We start from the raw sequence: 18,206 nt of genomic DNA on the forward strand, positions 1-18,206 counted from the left end.
AGTGCATTTATTTTCAATTTATTCATGATATAAATACATACCTTTTTCTTAGCTGCACAATGAAGTACTGCAGAAACTAACTTCCCAGCTGTTTGAGAAGGCATACATGGCTCTAAAACATCCTTCAAAAATGTCAAAGGCAATTTGTTATCTTCTATCATAGGTTCTAATATTTCACCAATATATTCCCATATTAAAGGAATGTCCAATGCATAGTCATCTAAATTTTCTAAAATACCACAAAACCTATAACAGAACATAAAATTAATTTTTATAAATTGAATATCCAAACAACTTTTTCAGCTGTACACTTAATTTTAGTCAGTGAAAATACTGGAACCTGACATAGTAACCCCATTTATCTAATATAAAATAAAATAGGGAAAACATGCCTATTTATTCACATTATCCTCTTAAAACTCTATGAAGTGTGTAAAAAAGTAATCAAATTGATGCTTTTATAAATTTTTTATTCAATTAAAACTACGATCTTGACCTGTCTTTAAAAATAGTGGCCTTGGGACTCCACAGCGTTTGAGACAATATCTCCACTCTTCACAGCTACGCTGGAACTCAAATTCAGGAATTGCCTAAAATGACATACTTTGAGGTAGGTTTTCAATCTTGGGAATAGGATAAAGTCACATGGACTCAATTCAGGGCAATAAGTGGGCTGAGCAGCAACAGGAATATTTTTATCTACCAAAATGGCATTAATTGAAAATGCAGCGTGATATAGTTCATTGTCATGATACAGTACCCAATTGGTCTACAAATCTTGGTCTTACATGCCATGACTCTTTTTTTTAAAATCTCTCAAAAACTTAGCAGTAAAAGTACTGTTTCATCATTTGGCTTGGCCAAACTACTGTGGACAATACCTTGGCCATAAAAAAAAAAAGCAAGCCTCTTTCTGATCTTCAACTATGCACATTCTTGCTTTTATTTGGCAAGCTTGAAGCACGCAATTCGTGGTTCCGGAGAAGTATTTTTGGGTACCGATTTATCAGCACTAATGACACGTTCTAGAAACTGAGTATCATTTTCACTGCACTCCAAAAAATCATGGTATTTGTCCCTCCTGTTTTCTTTTTCTCTTTGTGGAAGGTTTTACAGAATAATTTTCACACACATTTTCTTTATCCCCAATTTATTTGTCAAAATTTAACAAACAGTTGAGTGATTAAACTGTTCTTCACTCATTTAACCTGTCAAGTGACAATCCGAATGCACAAGGTCCTGAATTCTTGCAGTTGCTGGCCTTAGCTTGCAAGTTTTGTCTTCAATTAATTCCTTTCCTGAAACACCTGATAATCTAGCCCCTTGACAAAAAACACTGTCACTATAGGGCTGCTGAAGCTCTGCTAAAGTCTTATGGGAAGTCTGACATCACTACATTGTTCAAAATTGATGTCACTCATTTTCAGAAAGCACATAAAAAAAAAAAAAAAAAAAAAAAAAAAAAACTGAAATGTTTCAGATTTTAAATTATGTCCAAAGGGGCGTTTTTTAACATTTTGTGTGTTACCTTTCTTTATTAAATATCATGTTCCTCGCACTTAAACCATAAGATCCAGTGCAACAGCAATATCGCAAAATAGTTTTAAAACGAGCATATCTTTAGAATTTCCGATACAGAGACTCACGCGCTGGAGATAAAAATGTTTTTTCTGCACAACGTTGCCATTGCTCGCTTTGAAATCCTTGAAATTGTTAATTAGAAATTCGTCAAAGTTTTAAAAAATAGGAAATCGATCATAAAACAAATTTCAAATTTGGTCTTCCATATGCTCATATTCGTTGGAGGATTACGTTATTCAAAATTCGATGAATCTATGTACCGTTATTTTATGACAATGTGAGAAATATACATACATTTACGCAGATTTTCATTATTTAATTTCTTCAAATATAATGCAGGACTCCAACATTTTATGGCAACAGTTTGAAAAGTGAACCGACATTTATCCGTCCGACGCAAAATGCCAAAACGAAACTAATAGTCCTTCGGGATTCAAATCCCTTTGGACTAAAAAAAAGAAGCTTATGAAGAAAATATAACTGTAGTCAAACAGACCTATGTAGTTCAAGCTCATACTGGCTATGCATCAAATGCTCTCTCACACTTTTTGCCAAACATGACAGTGTTGCCAGATCAAATGCTATGCTTGCAGTCTTATTAACTTATTTACACACCTCATTCGTGATCCTGCAACCAACAGAAGTCATGGAAATGCTTGTTTGATTCACTAAAAAAAGCATGTATTTAATCTTCTGACTCTATTAAGTTTTAAGTTTTTCAATAACTGATCTGAATGTTGAATGTACATGAACTATATGCAGCACACATACACACACACACACACAAAAAAAAAAAAAAAAAAGAGGCAATCATGAAATACTTTCACCATTTTTTAAAACAATTTTTGACAGTAATATGAACAATACTTTTATTAATACTATGCTATTTTTATAGACAGTGGAACTCCAGTCATCCAGATTACTTTTTATTAATTATTTAAACTACAAAAGTTTTATCATTAATGATGTATACACAGATCTAGTTTTGTTTCAGGAAGCTTGATACAACTGAATGAACTAGCATTAAATTCAGAGAAATGAATCAAGTTTACCCTTTTTTATATTGCTCTAAGGTAATTATTTTCTTCTTCTCCAGAGAACACAATAATTGGCCCAATAAATACCTAGATTGACTAGACCGTTCCAGGACTTGATTAATTGCTGCATTAATAAAATAATGAACAGTGGTTGGAGAAGCCAGCTCCGTAACACATTTTACAGCTTCCTGGAAAATAAAATATATATCCATGAACATAGCAAATTTCACCAAGGAATACTTTTACTTAAATATAATTCAATACAGCTTATGAGTGTACCCCGTTAAAAGCACAAATCTTACAGAATTAATAGTTGATTATTTTCTAATAATGAATATTTGATTGACGGTAAACATAGTTTTGTATTTGAATTTGAAATGGGGAGAGAAAAAGGGGGGGAAAGCTTTCATGTAAATGCCCATTTCCATATTAACTTTTCAGATAAACAAACAAACAAAAAGCTGGAAGAAAATGCAGATTTATAGAAAAGATTTTCCTACTAACCAAAATAAAAAATAGTTCCATCCCTTTTACGAATAGAAAGTAAATTGTGAAATGAAAAATCAAAATGGACATTCAAATAAATGAACTTATGAAAAAAAGGGAGAGCAGTCCAAGCTATTCTAACATACATTAAAAATCTGATGTGTACACCACGACTTCCTTGTACGGAATATTAAATTATACGCATTTTTACTTGCATTTCATTTAAACTTATTGGATTGAATTAAATCTACTTCGCCGAGAGCGCATAAACCACAATAGAATAAATGCATTCTGTAAAATTCACTCTAGTATTTGTTTACCATAGCGACACTCTGGCGCTAGATTCACTTAACAGTATTATATTTCATTCATATTATAACTCATAATGCACAAAATTTATATCATTTAAAGAATAAAATTATCTAATCGTTGCCACATGTTCTATTCAAATACTATAATAAAGCTAGAAGGATGTATAAAAGAAATTAAGCAAACAAAACAAAAAAGAAACAGTTTTTCACAGACGACTGAGAATTTTTCATTTAATTAATTCAGTTCTCACTTTGCAAGAAGGCAAAAATACATAAAAACTCAAAATATCTATATTAAAAATTACGAAGTAAATCTTAAAACACTTATTTCCTCGAAATAAATTCCAGAAAGGATTAAGCATGATTTAATTGGCAATAATAAATGAAGGGGTTATCTTTGTTGTTGCGAAGCTAAGTTTTTCTAGACTGGCAACAAAACTACTAGTCTCCTGTTTCAAATGTAAACAATCAATGGCCGCCATAAAAAAAGGCTTAGCGGCACTTAAACAACTTTAAAATTGTTAATAATTCTAAAAATATTCCATACAGATTTACTAAAAGCATAAAAACCTTAACCGGAAGACAAAAACAACATAATTCAATCATTTTTAAAGCAAAAAATGTACAATTTACAAACATATAAGAGCAAAGATACTGAGATCACTGAGCCGGGTAATAAAGTGGATATATATATAAATATATTTATATACGTTTGGTGCGGCCAATTGCAACCAAAATTCGAGGTGCACATCTACATGTTATAGCAGTCCTATATACAAAATTTCAACGTTCTGAGGCTACTCGTTTTTGAGTTATGCGAGATACGTACGTACAGACGCCATGAAAAATTCTCTTCAGAATTCATTTTAAAGCAGTTTTCTAATTTTTTTGGAGGAAAAGGGTCTTTTATTCTGTCCTTACGTACAGATATCACGCAAAAACATCGTTAAATTGCATTCGATAGCGGTCAAAATGGATATTTTCGTTGAAATATGCTGCCTGAAACTTTTCGCGATTACAATACTTCCTTTTTACTTCGTAAAAGGAAGTAAAAAAAAAAAAAAAAAAGGGGGGGGGTTCAAATTATTTCAGAATATTTCATTTTAGAAGTAAACTGTTCACTCAGTTTTTTGAAAATCAAAGCTCTATTACAGAGCAATACCAAAACTATATATATATATATATATAAAATAATAATAATTCGACACACATGCATGATATTTTAATTTGAAATGGGGAGAGAGAAAGGAAAAGTAAAAGCCTTCATGGAACTGTCCATTACATATTAACTTTTCAAATAATAATTATATACTATTTTTAAAATTTGCAGACTTGATGTTTTGCATTAACTAAAAAAAAATGTGAAAGCTGCAAGAAAATATAGATTCACAGAAAAGATTTTCCTATTAACCAGAATAAAAAATAGTTTCATTCCTTTTACGATTAGAATATAAATTGCGAAATGGAAATTCCAAAAGGTAAAAAAATAAGAGCAGTAAAATAAACGAACTTCTGAAAAAAGGAAGGTTGGCAGTCCTAGCTATTCTAACATATATTAAAAGAAGAAAAAAGATTATAAATTATTTCAAAATATTCCATTTTAGAGAGTTAACTGTTTAGTCGGTATTCTAGAAAATCAAAACTCTAGTACACACTAATACCAAAACTAAGCCTATAAAAAGAAAAAATAATTCGACACACATGCACAAAAAAAAAAAAAAAAAATTAAAGAATTCTTACCTCAAAATCACTATTGTGTAAAAATTCATCGATTAAGGGTTTAGTCTTCTTTTCAACATCGTCTTCTGACAGTTCAACTCCTCGTAAAGCAACAGCTAAAAAAAAATTTAAAATATTTCGTACTGTTAAAATTAAATAATTGCCAAAGAGCTGCAGATATATTCAAAAATATTTCTATACATATACTTCTACAACAATCAAAGGTAAATGACCGTTTATATTTACAACAAATTACCTATATTACAATGAACTACAGAATTTTTAAAATTCTCCTTAAAATTTCTCGCAGTTCAATTTCTTCCACATAAATTTTATGCATGCTTGTTATGTGCATAAACAGATGAAAAAATTAACTGAGTAAAATGCCAACGTCTCTTTGCATAATGTATAACTCTCAACTTATTTATTATTTTGCTATAAAATCTAGAATTCAATAAAAATGCAGTTACTCAGATGAAAAACTGAAAGACATTTAATAAGAAAATCCTTTACTTTCTTACTTCACTTTTAAATGATGAGCTATACACTAATCTCAATAAATGCTTCTGCAGTTTTCTAATTTCAGCAGCAGCTTTACTGACTTTTTTTCCCCATCATCTCTCTAAACATCTAAGGATTCTTTGGGCAACCAAGCACAATATTTTTGATATGAAAAACTTATTCATTATAATCACACCATGGTAGACTAGCCCATCATACAACCAAATAAGTGTTTTAAACTTCTCAAATCACTCTCAGCTGCATGACAAAATTATTTCAATGAAACTCCAAACTTACTCAATTCACTTTAAAATCCATGGATCAGTTTATTGTACTCAATACATTTAATTAAATATTCTAAATTTTATGTTCTTTTGCAAACTTCATTTTTTAATTTTCTTAAAAAGAAAATCGTGTAGTGAAGGAAAGGTTATAAGTACTTTTAACCCCTTTGAGCCGGGTAGCGAAAACGTGCGCTTATCGCTGAGGCCGGCAGTGTTTTACGCGAGCGTCTCTCCAGGGTCGGGGGCTTTTTTGCTACTAAGCCTAAATTCATGAAATTTCCGAAGTATCAACGCATTGTTTAATAATGCTCTATAGAGTATTTAAACGGCTTATGCTTTATAAATATTTATATATATATACTTTAATTACCTTATTTCTTGTTTAAATGCATATTTTACACATTTTATTTTAATTACTCACCATTTTATGAATTTTAACATTATACATCTAAAAACTAAATATATTACTTAAAATTCTCTTTTCGTATGAAAAATTTGAAAACAGGGATATACACACAGTCCTACGTTACATTCCTTGCACTCGTAATAACTCATTTGCCGTTTTGGAGGATTTTTCCGGGAATGTGAACAAACGAAGCATCGTCGTCTCATTTTCTTATCAGTCTCTTCTGAACAAAGTTTTGAAAAATGTCTTTCAGTTAATCTTTCAGAATCAATATCTGAAATATTTTGCATCATTTCTGCTATTTCATGCTCTGTTAAACATTTTCGACGCTTCGACATTGCAACGGTAAAAACAAAGAATTCACGTCTAACAAGATCTAATTATTTTCTAAAAACTGAACTGCAAACCAAAATACCCAACGCTTTAGAGCAAATAAAACTTCTCCACTTACAGTAAACAACTACCACGTGCGAATAAAGTGCGATTTAAAGAGACGTCATAAATCACACCATTTGGAAACATTTACTTCCCTGTTTGTTTATATAATCAAAAACACGTGTATGTGAGTCATGCTTCTCTCATTTCGAGTAGAAGGTCTAATTTACATGTATCTGAAACCATATGGACATATAATGCCATCTTGTCGCAGAAATTATAGTTTGAAAAACGTTCCAAAGTACTGGCACAAATACGTGACAGTCGGTAGAGAACGGAACAATCCTCTGGCACGCCTGCATGTCGGCTGGTAGGTAAGTGTGTTCGTTGCTGGCACGTATACGTGACAGTCGGCGCGAAGGGGTTAAATATGAAAATAATGAATATGGTACCTGTGTGAATTAATTCAGTAATCTACCATATGCTGAAGAAAACAAGATTAAAAACAAATATTAACAGAATAAAAATTACATGATTCTATACTTGTCTGCAGTACGTTCAGGCAACTCAGATCACAGCATAAGACAGATCAATAAAACGTAATCAATAACCACTAGCTATTGGGCACTTACTAAGGCTGCAAACACCTAATAGCCTTATAAATATAACAAAAATATAATTCAGGTAAAATAAAATTTAAGAAAAAGTATTCTGAAAATTAGAGAATGGAATTTCATTAATTTAAGTATCATTAATTCAATAAAATTTTATTTATTGCTGGGAAACATTTTTCATTTCGTAAAGGCTAAATATTAAAAACTGGGAGGCTCAGTGATCTAACGGGAGACAGGGTTGAAAACTGGGAGAGTTAGCATCTATGCACTAATATAATAGGACATTGAATAGTACAATCACAATAAACCTTAGAAAGATCTTGCAAACTTAGCTTTTCCAGTTATCACCCATGACATGAATTTACTACAAATAAAATTGATCTTCCTAGTAATTTTCACAGAAATTCTAGTATTTCTGCTCCAGTTAGGATGTTTCTATATTATGTATGATGCCAATTTGAGATTCTAGGCACACGCCTGAGTTAAGAGTTTCTTTTCAGTTAAATGCCACTGGATAATTCCTCTATCATGCCTTAATCCCTGCATCTTAAATCTGTTTATTCAAGATTTCAACAGACAATTACTATTTTTTAATGCAGTTAACTCACCAATTTTTGAGGTTTATTCTATTCTAATATAAAACATATTTTTAAAGCTCACAGTGTCTCTCAGTATATATATATATATATATATATATATATATATAAAAAACACCTTTCGACTTTTTGATGCAACAAAGAAGGGAAAACTAAAGTGTTATTATTTCAAAAACACAGGGAATAATGAATTCAGTACCATGCAAAATATAAAACTCAAGGGGTTTGAGAACTTTGCCAGATACTATATATGTTTTCATTTAAAAATGAGAAACTACACACAGATAAAAACAAAATACGTACTGGAAGACAGTCTGACAATGGTAAGCAGATTTCAACCGTATTATTTCATTACATCCATTGAGATCTTTCAAATGAACACCAAGCTAATAGTCATTTACATTTAATTTATACTTTTTGTACCTAATATCTAGCCCTCCAGCTTAATCATTATTATAAGAACCTATATTTTAACGAACAGCTAATGAAACAATTTTCTTACCAGGTCCATCAACTGCTTTGCCATTGAGAAGAGACTCTGGATTCCTTTTAACGTCTTGTGCTTTAGGTTCACTAACACCAGCCCGAGAAGCTAGACCTTTAATTGTTTCAAGCAGATTCTCTCGCTCTTTAGATGTAGAGGGCGTTTTCCTTACAGGTGGAGTCATAGGATTATTGCGGCCACGACTAGATTCGCGACTTGAAGCTGCAGATCTAGAAATATCAATAAAAGATTAAAATTCAATATTCCAAGAAAATGGGAAAAATTGCAGTTACACATGCACAATAACAGAAATTTGAACCACAGGTAATAGAATAATAAGAATTACCTCTGAGCACCACGCCTGGCTTCATAATTTGGAGCCAAATTTTGGTCAGCAAGTGCAGAATACCTGATTGTTTTCAAAAGGTTAGAATTGTTATTACATTCTACATGTGTATTATTATTAAATACAATTTGTCTGGATGCCATTAGTATTCAGAAATAAAGGTTATTGTATGTTTTATTTACCTGTTTGCTAAAGGAGTTTTGGCATCTGAATCACCAGATGTTTTTGTACCGCCACTACTACCCCTACCCCAACTCTGAAGGCCTCTTCCACCAGGACCTAAGCGAATACTTTCCACTTCATCTGGCTATACAAAAGGGAACAAATACAATCAAAATATTTTTCACATTTATTTCAAACTTATGTAAGAAGTATAAAAGAAAGAGCATGAAGCTTTATAAATTTCAAATAATGAACTCAATAATACCTTAGTTAACTTCAATTTATTAGGATCTACAACATTATAACTTCCTTTATTACTCTTCGATGATGGAATCCAGCCTTCTTCTGACTGACCTAAATTGCGAGCTATGGGGAAGACAAATAAATTAAATGATTATACAGTTTTGTTTGTATTTTTTAGAAAAAGACAACATTTGTTGGCTTGGTATATCCTTTCGTTCATATATAGATACTCAATACTTATTAAAGACAAACCACAAAAATTTTTTTTTTGATTTGTTACAAATGAATTCCCAAATAGTAATTTTCATTAATAAAATTAAATACAGGTGATGCACATTTATAAGAATAACATGTTTTTTAAACTGTCACACTACGTGAGGTTTATATGACAGCTGAATTAAGAGCACCTAACAGCACCAATCTCACTTAAAAGGTTAACAATAATAAAATATTCCAAGAGTTGAAAACCTCGAAATTCAACAGAAATGTTTGGTTACTTAAATAACCATACATCTTAAGTATAAATTTGATGCATATTCAGATTCTGAAATTGTGAAATATAACAAACAATAAATGAAATTTTGGAATTTCATCAAAATTTTCTAATAGTTAAATGCAATTATCAGACATGAACAGATTTTCATTCCATACTGTAGATAACAAAATGATCACAGGTAAAAGATAACTTCACATAAAAAACAGAATGATTAAGATGTCCATGAATAAAGGCTGGTCTAAACATGAAACCAAAACACTCACTGCCACCCCAAATGTTGTAACATGATCATAGATGACTTTCAGAATGGCAACTATTGCTGCTCAAACTAGTAGCAATTGACAGCAAACCATGCTGAAATGATGATTACTTTATGGACGCCACTGTAGATGAACTCCATAGAAATACTTGGTTTTATATATCATAATTTACAGTCTCTGAAAAACTCCCTACAGACAAAGTGTTTTATGTTTGAGCTGCAAAACAAATATCAGCATCTGAAATAATCACAGTCCCTACTGAAGAACACTACTTGATTTAATTTGACAGCAGTTCACCTGCATTGCTGCAACCAGTGCAGTGGATCATTATAAGAGTCTCGATACATTTTATATCTGCTATTCCGTCCACTGTGACTTTAAAATCACCAACAGTATATTACTCCCAATTTTTTTTTCACCCATGATTATTCCATTTCAAAATAGAAAGGAAAAAACCTAACAGTTTCTTAAAATTTTGCACTCTGAAAGAGAGGCTAATATTTATGCAGTGCATTTGAAAACAAAAATCTAATACAATTTTACTTCTATAACTGTTATTATTTTTGCATAGCTCTTATATCCCTAAAATTTATGAAATATTAAAAGAAATACCAGCAGTCTAAATTTTAGAATAATAATAATAAACTAACAAGAAAAACTGCAAACATTTACCTGCACTTTTCCTCCTATCACGGTCATCAGGCATTCGCTTAGAATAATTCATATTTGAAAATACTTGCTGCTGCTCACGAGCTTCTCTTTCTGCTTCTTTGTGAATCTGATCAATAGTTTTAGGGTTATTCTCATCTCTTCTTGGAATCCAATTATTCTACAATAAAGGGATAAAACATTATTTACACTTTAGTCTAAATCTCAATGTATTGCTTTGGGCCAATTTTCAGTAATACCAGCTATTTTTCAATATTACTTTAAATCTGTTCATTTTTTGGAAACAATTAAAATGTTTATATTCATTGAAGAACAATTTTTAAATAGAGCAGTTCTCTTTGTTTCATTTATTACATGATGCAGACTTATATTTTGAAAAATCATCAAAGTCTCTGGCCCCGTAAAACATTTACTGTTTTTTTTTCTATATTGAAAATGCAATTATTAGTTAATAAAAATTTAAATGTGATTCTTCGCATTAGAAAAAAGTTCTAAGTAAGTTTTATGCAGTAGGAATAAAAAGAGGGGAAAACAGGTAAATATAAATTACATAAGTAAAAACAAAGGAGTGGAAGCGAACTTCCTTACCTTTTTTAAGTCTATTACATCTTGCAACATAAACCTAACTCTAGAACTTGTCAAGCGTTTATCCACAATCCTTTGCATTTCAGCAAAATAACCATCCATCTAAAAAAGGTAAAAAAATTTCATCTTGTTACAAAATATAAAATAACTTTTAATACACCTTTCTAAACCTGCAATAACTTATACAGTTATAATCTCCCTAGAAAGAATACCATGCTTCTTAGGATTCTAAGATATATGTCTTAATCTCACAGAACCACTGATGTGGGGGGGATAAGTGAAATAAAATGCTACCTATATTTTGATTCAAGTTGACCTACCAATAATAATAATAATAATAATAATAATAAAACTGATTTTTCAGGTTATTTACACTTGCTCAACTGTGTAGATGTCTAATTTCCATCATTTGCTGACACATCTGGCAATCATTTATCAAAAGCAGTTTCCCAACAATACATGATTAAAAACATAAGAAATATTCTAAGACAGAAAACCTGCATGTTTTCCTGTCTTTACATATTTTATCAAAGCAATAATTTATACAAGTTTGATCATGTTTCAAAATCAAACTGTTGCTAAAAAAACAACAAATAATATACAGTACCAGCAACTTATTAAAATCACTTCCTTTCCAAAAATATTTGGCACACCAGCAGCCACACGGTAAAATGGGTGAACACTGGTATTTCTAATCTGGTTTCAATTTCAGGCCTGCAAGGGTGTTTTTACTGTTTTTCCCACGTATAACATGTATATGACAGTTTCCCTTATAAAGTCCTGCATGAAAGCAGCCCTCCCTTATGCAGATAGCATTAGTGTGCTTTGCTATAATAAACTAAAACAAAACCTAAACTACGCATATTTGAGTTTATTAAGTGTGAGTTGAGTATAAGAGGATTTCAATATTGCAAATTATGGTATCAACCAATCTAATCAATGTCTAAAATATTAATTAAAAATTAATACTAAAATTGAGCTTTTTGAAAAACTTGGAAATTTTTTTTAATAAAAAAACTTTTATAATTACACACTTGGGGAAATTTTAACTTTTACAAAGAAATGCTGCATCTGTATTTGTTTTGTATTGTCTGTTGCCAGTCTTTTAGTTGTATTTTCAAGTTCGTCAAACTGTTGGCAGTAATCTTTCAATTCAAGAGTTCTTAAAGTTTACAGTCTTTTCCTCAATTCAGTTGAGAGTGACATGTAGTCACTTTCACAATCAGTTTCTGTAGCTCTTTTAATGCTTTCTATAATTTCATAGTCCATGCTTTCACATGCTGTCTCAATATTGCGATCAATTGTAATGTGTTCTAAAAACAAACAACTTCCAAAACGTTAGAAACAGTTTACAATTCCGCTGTGGCTTCTACATCAAGACCACATTCTTTTAGATTGTATTCACATTGTATTCTTTTAGAAACCCAACACCCCCTTCTTTGTCCAATGATGATCTGTCCCTAGCTTCTCCCCTTGTAGTTCCCGATAAACAACATTCTCTTTCCATCTTGTGAGCCACTCATCAATTGGTCCACAATTTTCTCCTAGCATTTTAATAAATTCTACAGTTTTTGTGGCCAAGAGCTCTAAAAATTGGGACACAAACCATTCAACGTCTCTAGATTTTCCAACCTTTTTGCACTTGAGACATTTGCATTTTTTTACAAACTCTTTATCAATTTTATTTCTAAGTAAATTGTGCAATGCTTTTTGGGATATCCCCATTCTAAAAGGCTGCTTCTCTTTGGCTGCATTTACTAAACATACCATAATCTACCCGCAATTTATCCTTTTTTTTCAGGCTTAAATCATTCTGCTAAGGTATTTTCGACATGTTACAAGTTACCCACACAGCATATACAAAATGTGTAGTGATTTATCCAAGTCTAAATATCCTGTCTCTTGCCATTAGGAAGAAAGCACCTTTTTCAAGTCGACCTGTTCCTTTATGGTTATTATAGGCATAATCAATGCTTTCTTTTTTCTTCAGCTTACAATGGCCACTCCCCTTCTGCAATCAAAGACTGATATGTCTGATGATGCAAGGAAGTACTTCAAAATATTTTTTGACAACACACTGCAAACTTATTGTGTGTATGCACGAAAATCCCTTATCCGCTGATGTTCGAGAAAGGGAACCAGTGCTCCCTTTAAGCACCACCTATTCTTTAATCCTGGGAAGTATTCATTTATAATCAAAGACCTTATTTTCATTCCTTCTAAGACTGCTTTTGTTAGTCAAAGATGAATATTTTTACGTTTCTTCTTCCTTCACGTTCGTACGCGGTTTGTATGGATTTGGAGTGAATAATGACGACACTTGACGATGAAATATCAAAACACACTTTATTGGCCAGTATTGTCAGGACAGCTCCAAAACACATTTTTACAGTCGTCGAAGATCTACTATAAACATGCTGGAACTCAGTGACACAGCCTCCAGGTTATCAGGCTATAATGGTGAAGACAGCTTCACTGCAAAGCACTAGAGTACAGCTCCCGTCTCTGCTCAGTCGTTCTCGGAACTCCACACACTCTCAACGCTACAACTCGTGATGCATTCGACAACACACAGAGCACAGCTCCCAACTTTTCGGTTCGGTCATTCCCGGAGCTCAACACGCTCTCTCGACAATGCACTAACCGCGATTCACTAAGAGACGCACTCGCTGCCCGGCTCCGCAGGGATTGACTCGCTAGACGAGACACCAACTCGATACTAACTAACTCTCTGCGTATCAGCACAGTTTATATAGCTTTTGGCTGGTGTTCGAGAACATTCTGGGCTAAACCGGTAAGAATTCGTTCCAGAAGGTTCTCCATCAGTCCACGGCACATTGCCAATTTTTGTCGCCAAATGGGCTCGCTAAATGTGGCAACCCTGCCTTTCTATACCATTTTATGGAAACCCTAAAACTGCTTTGCAGTGGAAGCCATCTTACCACGCCTGTACATTTCATAACAGTATTCGAAGGAACTACAGAGGTATAACCACACCAGGGGGTTTGGTTCTAAATACACTTACGGAAATTTCTGCGAAATACAATTTATCAAATAATTACATAACGGAACAATAAATGAACAATGACAAGCAGCTTTTATAAGCCACAAACTGTTTATGGTGGATCTGAATTACCATATTTGCCAGTTTGAGTTTCATAAGCGTTAAAGATTAGTTTAATAACCAGCAATTTTTCCATTGATTATTAGCATATATTTGTTTGGGTTCCTGGAAATTTGAATGCAATAAGCTGTTAATTTTAATTTAGCAGATGTAATGCTACTGTTTTAGCACTGTACTCAATTGCAATCTTGTTTTTTAAAACGGGAAAATTTCCAAAAAATATAAATTAAAAAGTATAATTTATATTACTTTCTTAGTTTCCTAGTCGATTTAATTTTTGAATTTTTTTTATGGAGTTCACAGTTAAATAAAACACGTCTAAAATTTGCTATTTATATCACTTTAGTTTAAATTTTATGCACTTGATCCTCCCACAGAAAGACCAACTAAATCAGCAGCTTCGGCTGAAATTTCATTATCAAATTTAGAGTTAATACTCTCAGAACTAAACAAAAACATTCATAACAACCATTTGAACAGAACTGCATAGCAAGTTTCACTCTCAAAAGCTCAAAATCTACTGAAGATATGTTGAAGATGAAAACAGTAGCATTACATCTGCTTTCTAATCTTTTGGTTAATGAACAAATTAAAATGATTAAACGTTTTTCTGTTGAGAGTGGGAGTGTGGCTGGCATTACTATAATTCATTATTTCATAACTGGTACTTTTCTAATCATCCTAACAGTGCTCCAGAAGTTCCTAAATGAGAATGTAAGGTTGCACAGAGCTTAGAACTCCAGATCACTGCTGAAAAGATTACTGTCCGTCTTTTCAACTGATAGGAAGCATAAAAATCTGATGTATCCAAAAATATACATTGAAGGCAAATCCATAATGAAGACTTTAAATATTTGGGAATAACCTTAGATGCAGAACTCATTGATCATGAAGTATGCTTCTCCCATTTGGGCTCATACTTCAAAGATTACCTTAGAGAAAATAGAAGGTATTTTGGCAAAGACCACAAAAATCATTACCGGTGCACTGTGCCTTCCTCCAATAATTTAAAAATAATTCACAAATGTGGTCTCAAAAGCCTCAGAAAAAGAAAACAGTATAATTTAATAAAATTTATAAAAAAAGTATGTCGTGTACCATACTAAGAAACAAATCGCTAGGAAAACCTTCGAAAATTATAATGGCATCACTAGACTGAAAAAATCATCTCCTATGCAATTTGACAAAGATTATCAGAGCAGTTCTTGGCCTCAGTCCCAACAAATTTTTTCTTTTTCCAAGCGCCAGCATTTCCTTTCAGGCTTCCAATGAAATCTAAAATAGTATACAACCTACTTGAGCCATGCAATATAAAGGAACTGATTGACATCATTACAGCGAAAGAAATCAGGACCATTGAACAGTATCCAAAAGAGGACGCTGTGCACATTTAAATAGATGGGTCATCTAAAAGAGGTTCTGCAGCATTTCTCACTACTCAAGCAATATTACTTCACACAAGATTGGTAGTGGAGCCATTGTCTTTACTTGCGAGGTTCTGGCAATAGCAATGACACTTGACATACATAGGTCCTTTCCCATTTCTCAGCAAGCAAAAGGACTTGTCTTCAGTGACTCAAAAGCATCTCTACAGACGATCACCAATAAGATCCACTTTTGTCTAAATCAGATACAAAAGTTAGAAAATGTCTGCATTCTCCATTGGTTTCCAGCACATGTCAACATCACATATAACAATAACGTACATATAAACTGGCAAAAGAGGATCAAAATCTCAATAATAATAATAATAATAATAATGTAAATGTTATCGCCTAGGATGGAAATGCGATCGCCTAATTCAGATTGAAATAAAGCACCAGCTCCATATTCAAGCTTAAAACTGGCCACCACAGGGGATTCAAAATTGACAGGAAAGGAAAACCTACAGGAATTGTGATAGCTGACCGAACATGGAATTGACAACTGCACACACTTTCAATTTTCCAGCCATCCTTCCTAAATTGTTAAAAATTGGAGTGTTGTTTAAAGGAAAGAACCTCTAGAATGATAAGATTTTGCAGATTGCCAAGACTGTCTGTCATCTTCACCCACAGCACTATTCGAATAGGTTTCATCTCAGACATGACAACAACATCAGATGACAGTACATTTTCAAATAAAAAAATAAGCATTAAAGTATTTCTACTCCCCACTTTTCTAGTTCACTTCCTTGCTCAATAATATTTAAGCTCTGAAGTGCAACTTCTAAAATAAGACTTGTAGAAATGGCAGAACTGCATGCTACAGCAGACATGTTTTTTATATCCAGTGATCTCAGCTTAGGTTTGACTGCTAGCACAATAAATATTCTAATAATCGACATATTAACAATGGTATATGGATTTAAATACCACTTAAAAAATTGATTATTTTGAAATAATCAGTAATCCAAAAAAAAAAAAATTGTGATATTTAGACATCTCATTATCAGAGGTATGGAAATTAGAATCCAAGAAATATGATATTAGTTCTGCAACATCAGTTCCTACATACAGGTTATGGGAGAAAAATTTTTAAATCAATATTTCGCTACTTTTCTTAGGCATATACTTTAGCATTCAGTTTCATTATAATAATTTTCTACACTTTGGCATAAAACTTTCATGGAATAGCAATAAATGCTAACCAAAATATTAAATTTAAAACTTCTGTTAAAATTAGTAGAGCTAAAATTTCTAAAATGAATTCCCTCCCTTTTAACGTACACATTATACGTTAGATTATCAAGGCTGACACAGCAACAACTGAACAGGACTGATTAAATTGATTGGCGTGAAAATTATTTAGATCTGTTAGCACATTCCATATTTATACTAAAAAACAAGTTATGCATTTAGTTGCTTGAACTAATAACTTACAAGATTAGCATCTCTTGGGGCTTTGTTTGATTTTCCTTCATCTAATTCTTTGCCTATGGTTTTTAAAAGCCGACAAAGACATTCAAGGGATTCTTCATCTTGCTGACTTAAAAGCTTCTTAATACACTCATGCATTATAGGTTCAATAAGCATATTTAATTTAAAGAGTTCTCCAATGAACCTAGAAAATAACAAATATGTTACAGATAAAAGATAATAGCATGAAATGGTCATGAACATCATTCATAATGAAATCTTGTGCATGCACACAACTAAAAGTAAGATTCACATGATAAATATTTCATAAAATTATTATAATTACCTTATATTGCCTAGTTGCCTATATCTCATTTTCTTCTCTTCTTCATCGTACTCTAATTGAAGCTCTTTCTTCTTTTCCTGCATTACAAGACTTTTCATTAGTTGCATAAATTGTAAGCATTTGAATCTTCTACACAGTCAAATTTACTATCTAGATGACATGAGTTTATTAGATATTAAAACGGATTATTAAACTTTAGAGTAATTTCACAGAATTAATTTTGAACCACTGACTTATGCTTACTTTTTTAAAAGTAAAAACACCTGGGTATTTGCAAGACAAATTACATACAGTTAAACTACAGCCCAAGGCAATACTGATAAGACATATCAGCAACTAATGGATACACAGAGACAGCCATTCTTATGGGAAAACTTACAAATTTCAATTTAGGTATTTTTAATTAACCCTCTGCTTACGCCTCTCACGATTTCTACGGGATACGAAATCCTCATAATATGAATCGAGTGAAAATAGTGTGCGTAAGTATTTTTTTAAAAATTAAGATGTTATTAAAATTTCTGCATTATACTAATTTTGTTTATAAAGATGTAAATAGTAATATAAGAAGATAGAGAATATATAAAAAAAGTGCTCCTTATTTCAGAACCAGAATGTGTCCAAATTAGTGTCATACGCGGAGGGTTAAATACACTGCTGGACAAAATTAATTTTCTCACATTTTTCCGAAAATATCACACAAAATATAGACAGTTGATTTTCATATGTAACTGAGACTGAGAT

At 32.1% G+C, this 18,206-nt stretch overlaps 1 protein-coding gene across 2 annotated transcripts in view; it reads right to left on the minus strand.

Moving 5' to 3' along the window:
• eIF4G1 (eukaryotic translation initiation factor 4G1) overlaps positions 1 to 18,206 on the minus strand; it is a 163,443-nt gene that overhangs the window by 10,064 nt on the left and 135,173 nt on the right. For both annotated transcript variants that reach the window (XM_035362888.2, XM_035362889.2), the window contains 11 exons: positions 17,463 to 17,539; positions 17,141 to 17,321; positions 11,159 to 11,257; positions 10,574 to 10,730; positions 9,168 to 9,268; positions 8,923 to 9,047; positions 8,741 to 8,803; positions 8,413 to 8,624; positions 5,156 to 5,250; positions 2,634 to 2,806; positions 42 to 246 (listed from right to left, as the gene is read on the minus strand). In XM_035362888.2, the coding sequence (XP_035218779.1) occupies positions 42 to 246; positions 2,634 to 2,806; positions 5,156 to 5,250; positions 8,413 to 8,624; positions 8,741 to 8,803; positions 8,923 to 9,047; positions 9,168 to 9,268; positions 10,574 to 10,730; positions 11,159 to 11,257; positions 17,141 to 17,321; positions 17,463 to 17,539 (1,488 nt within the window). The remainder of the gene's footprint in view (positions 1 to 41; positions 247 to 2,633; positions 2,807 to 5,155; positions 5,251 to 8,412; positions 8,625 to 8,740; positions 8,804 to 8,922; positions 9,048 to 9,167; positions 9,269 to 10,573; positions 10,731 to 11,158; positions 11,258 to 17,140; positions 17,322 to 17,462; positions 17,540 to 18,206) is intronic.

The sequence above is a fragment of the Stegodyphus dumicola genome, chromosome 3 (genome assembly GCF_044657685.1).
Source record: "Stegodyphus dumicola isolate Sdum_Otavi_A_Nest chromosome 3, ASM4465768v1".
Lineage (NCBI taxonomy): Eukaryota > Metazoa > Arthropoda > Arachnida > Araneae > Eresidae > Stegodyphus > Stegodyphus dumicola.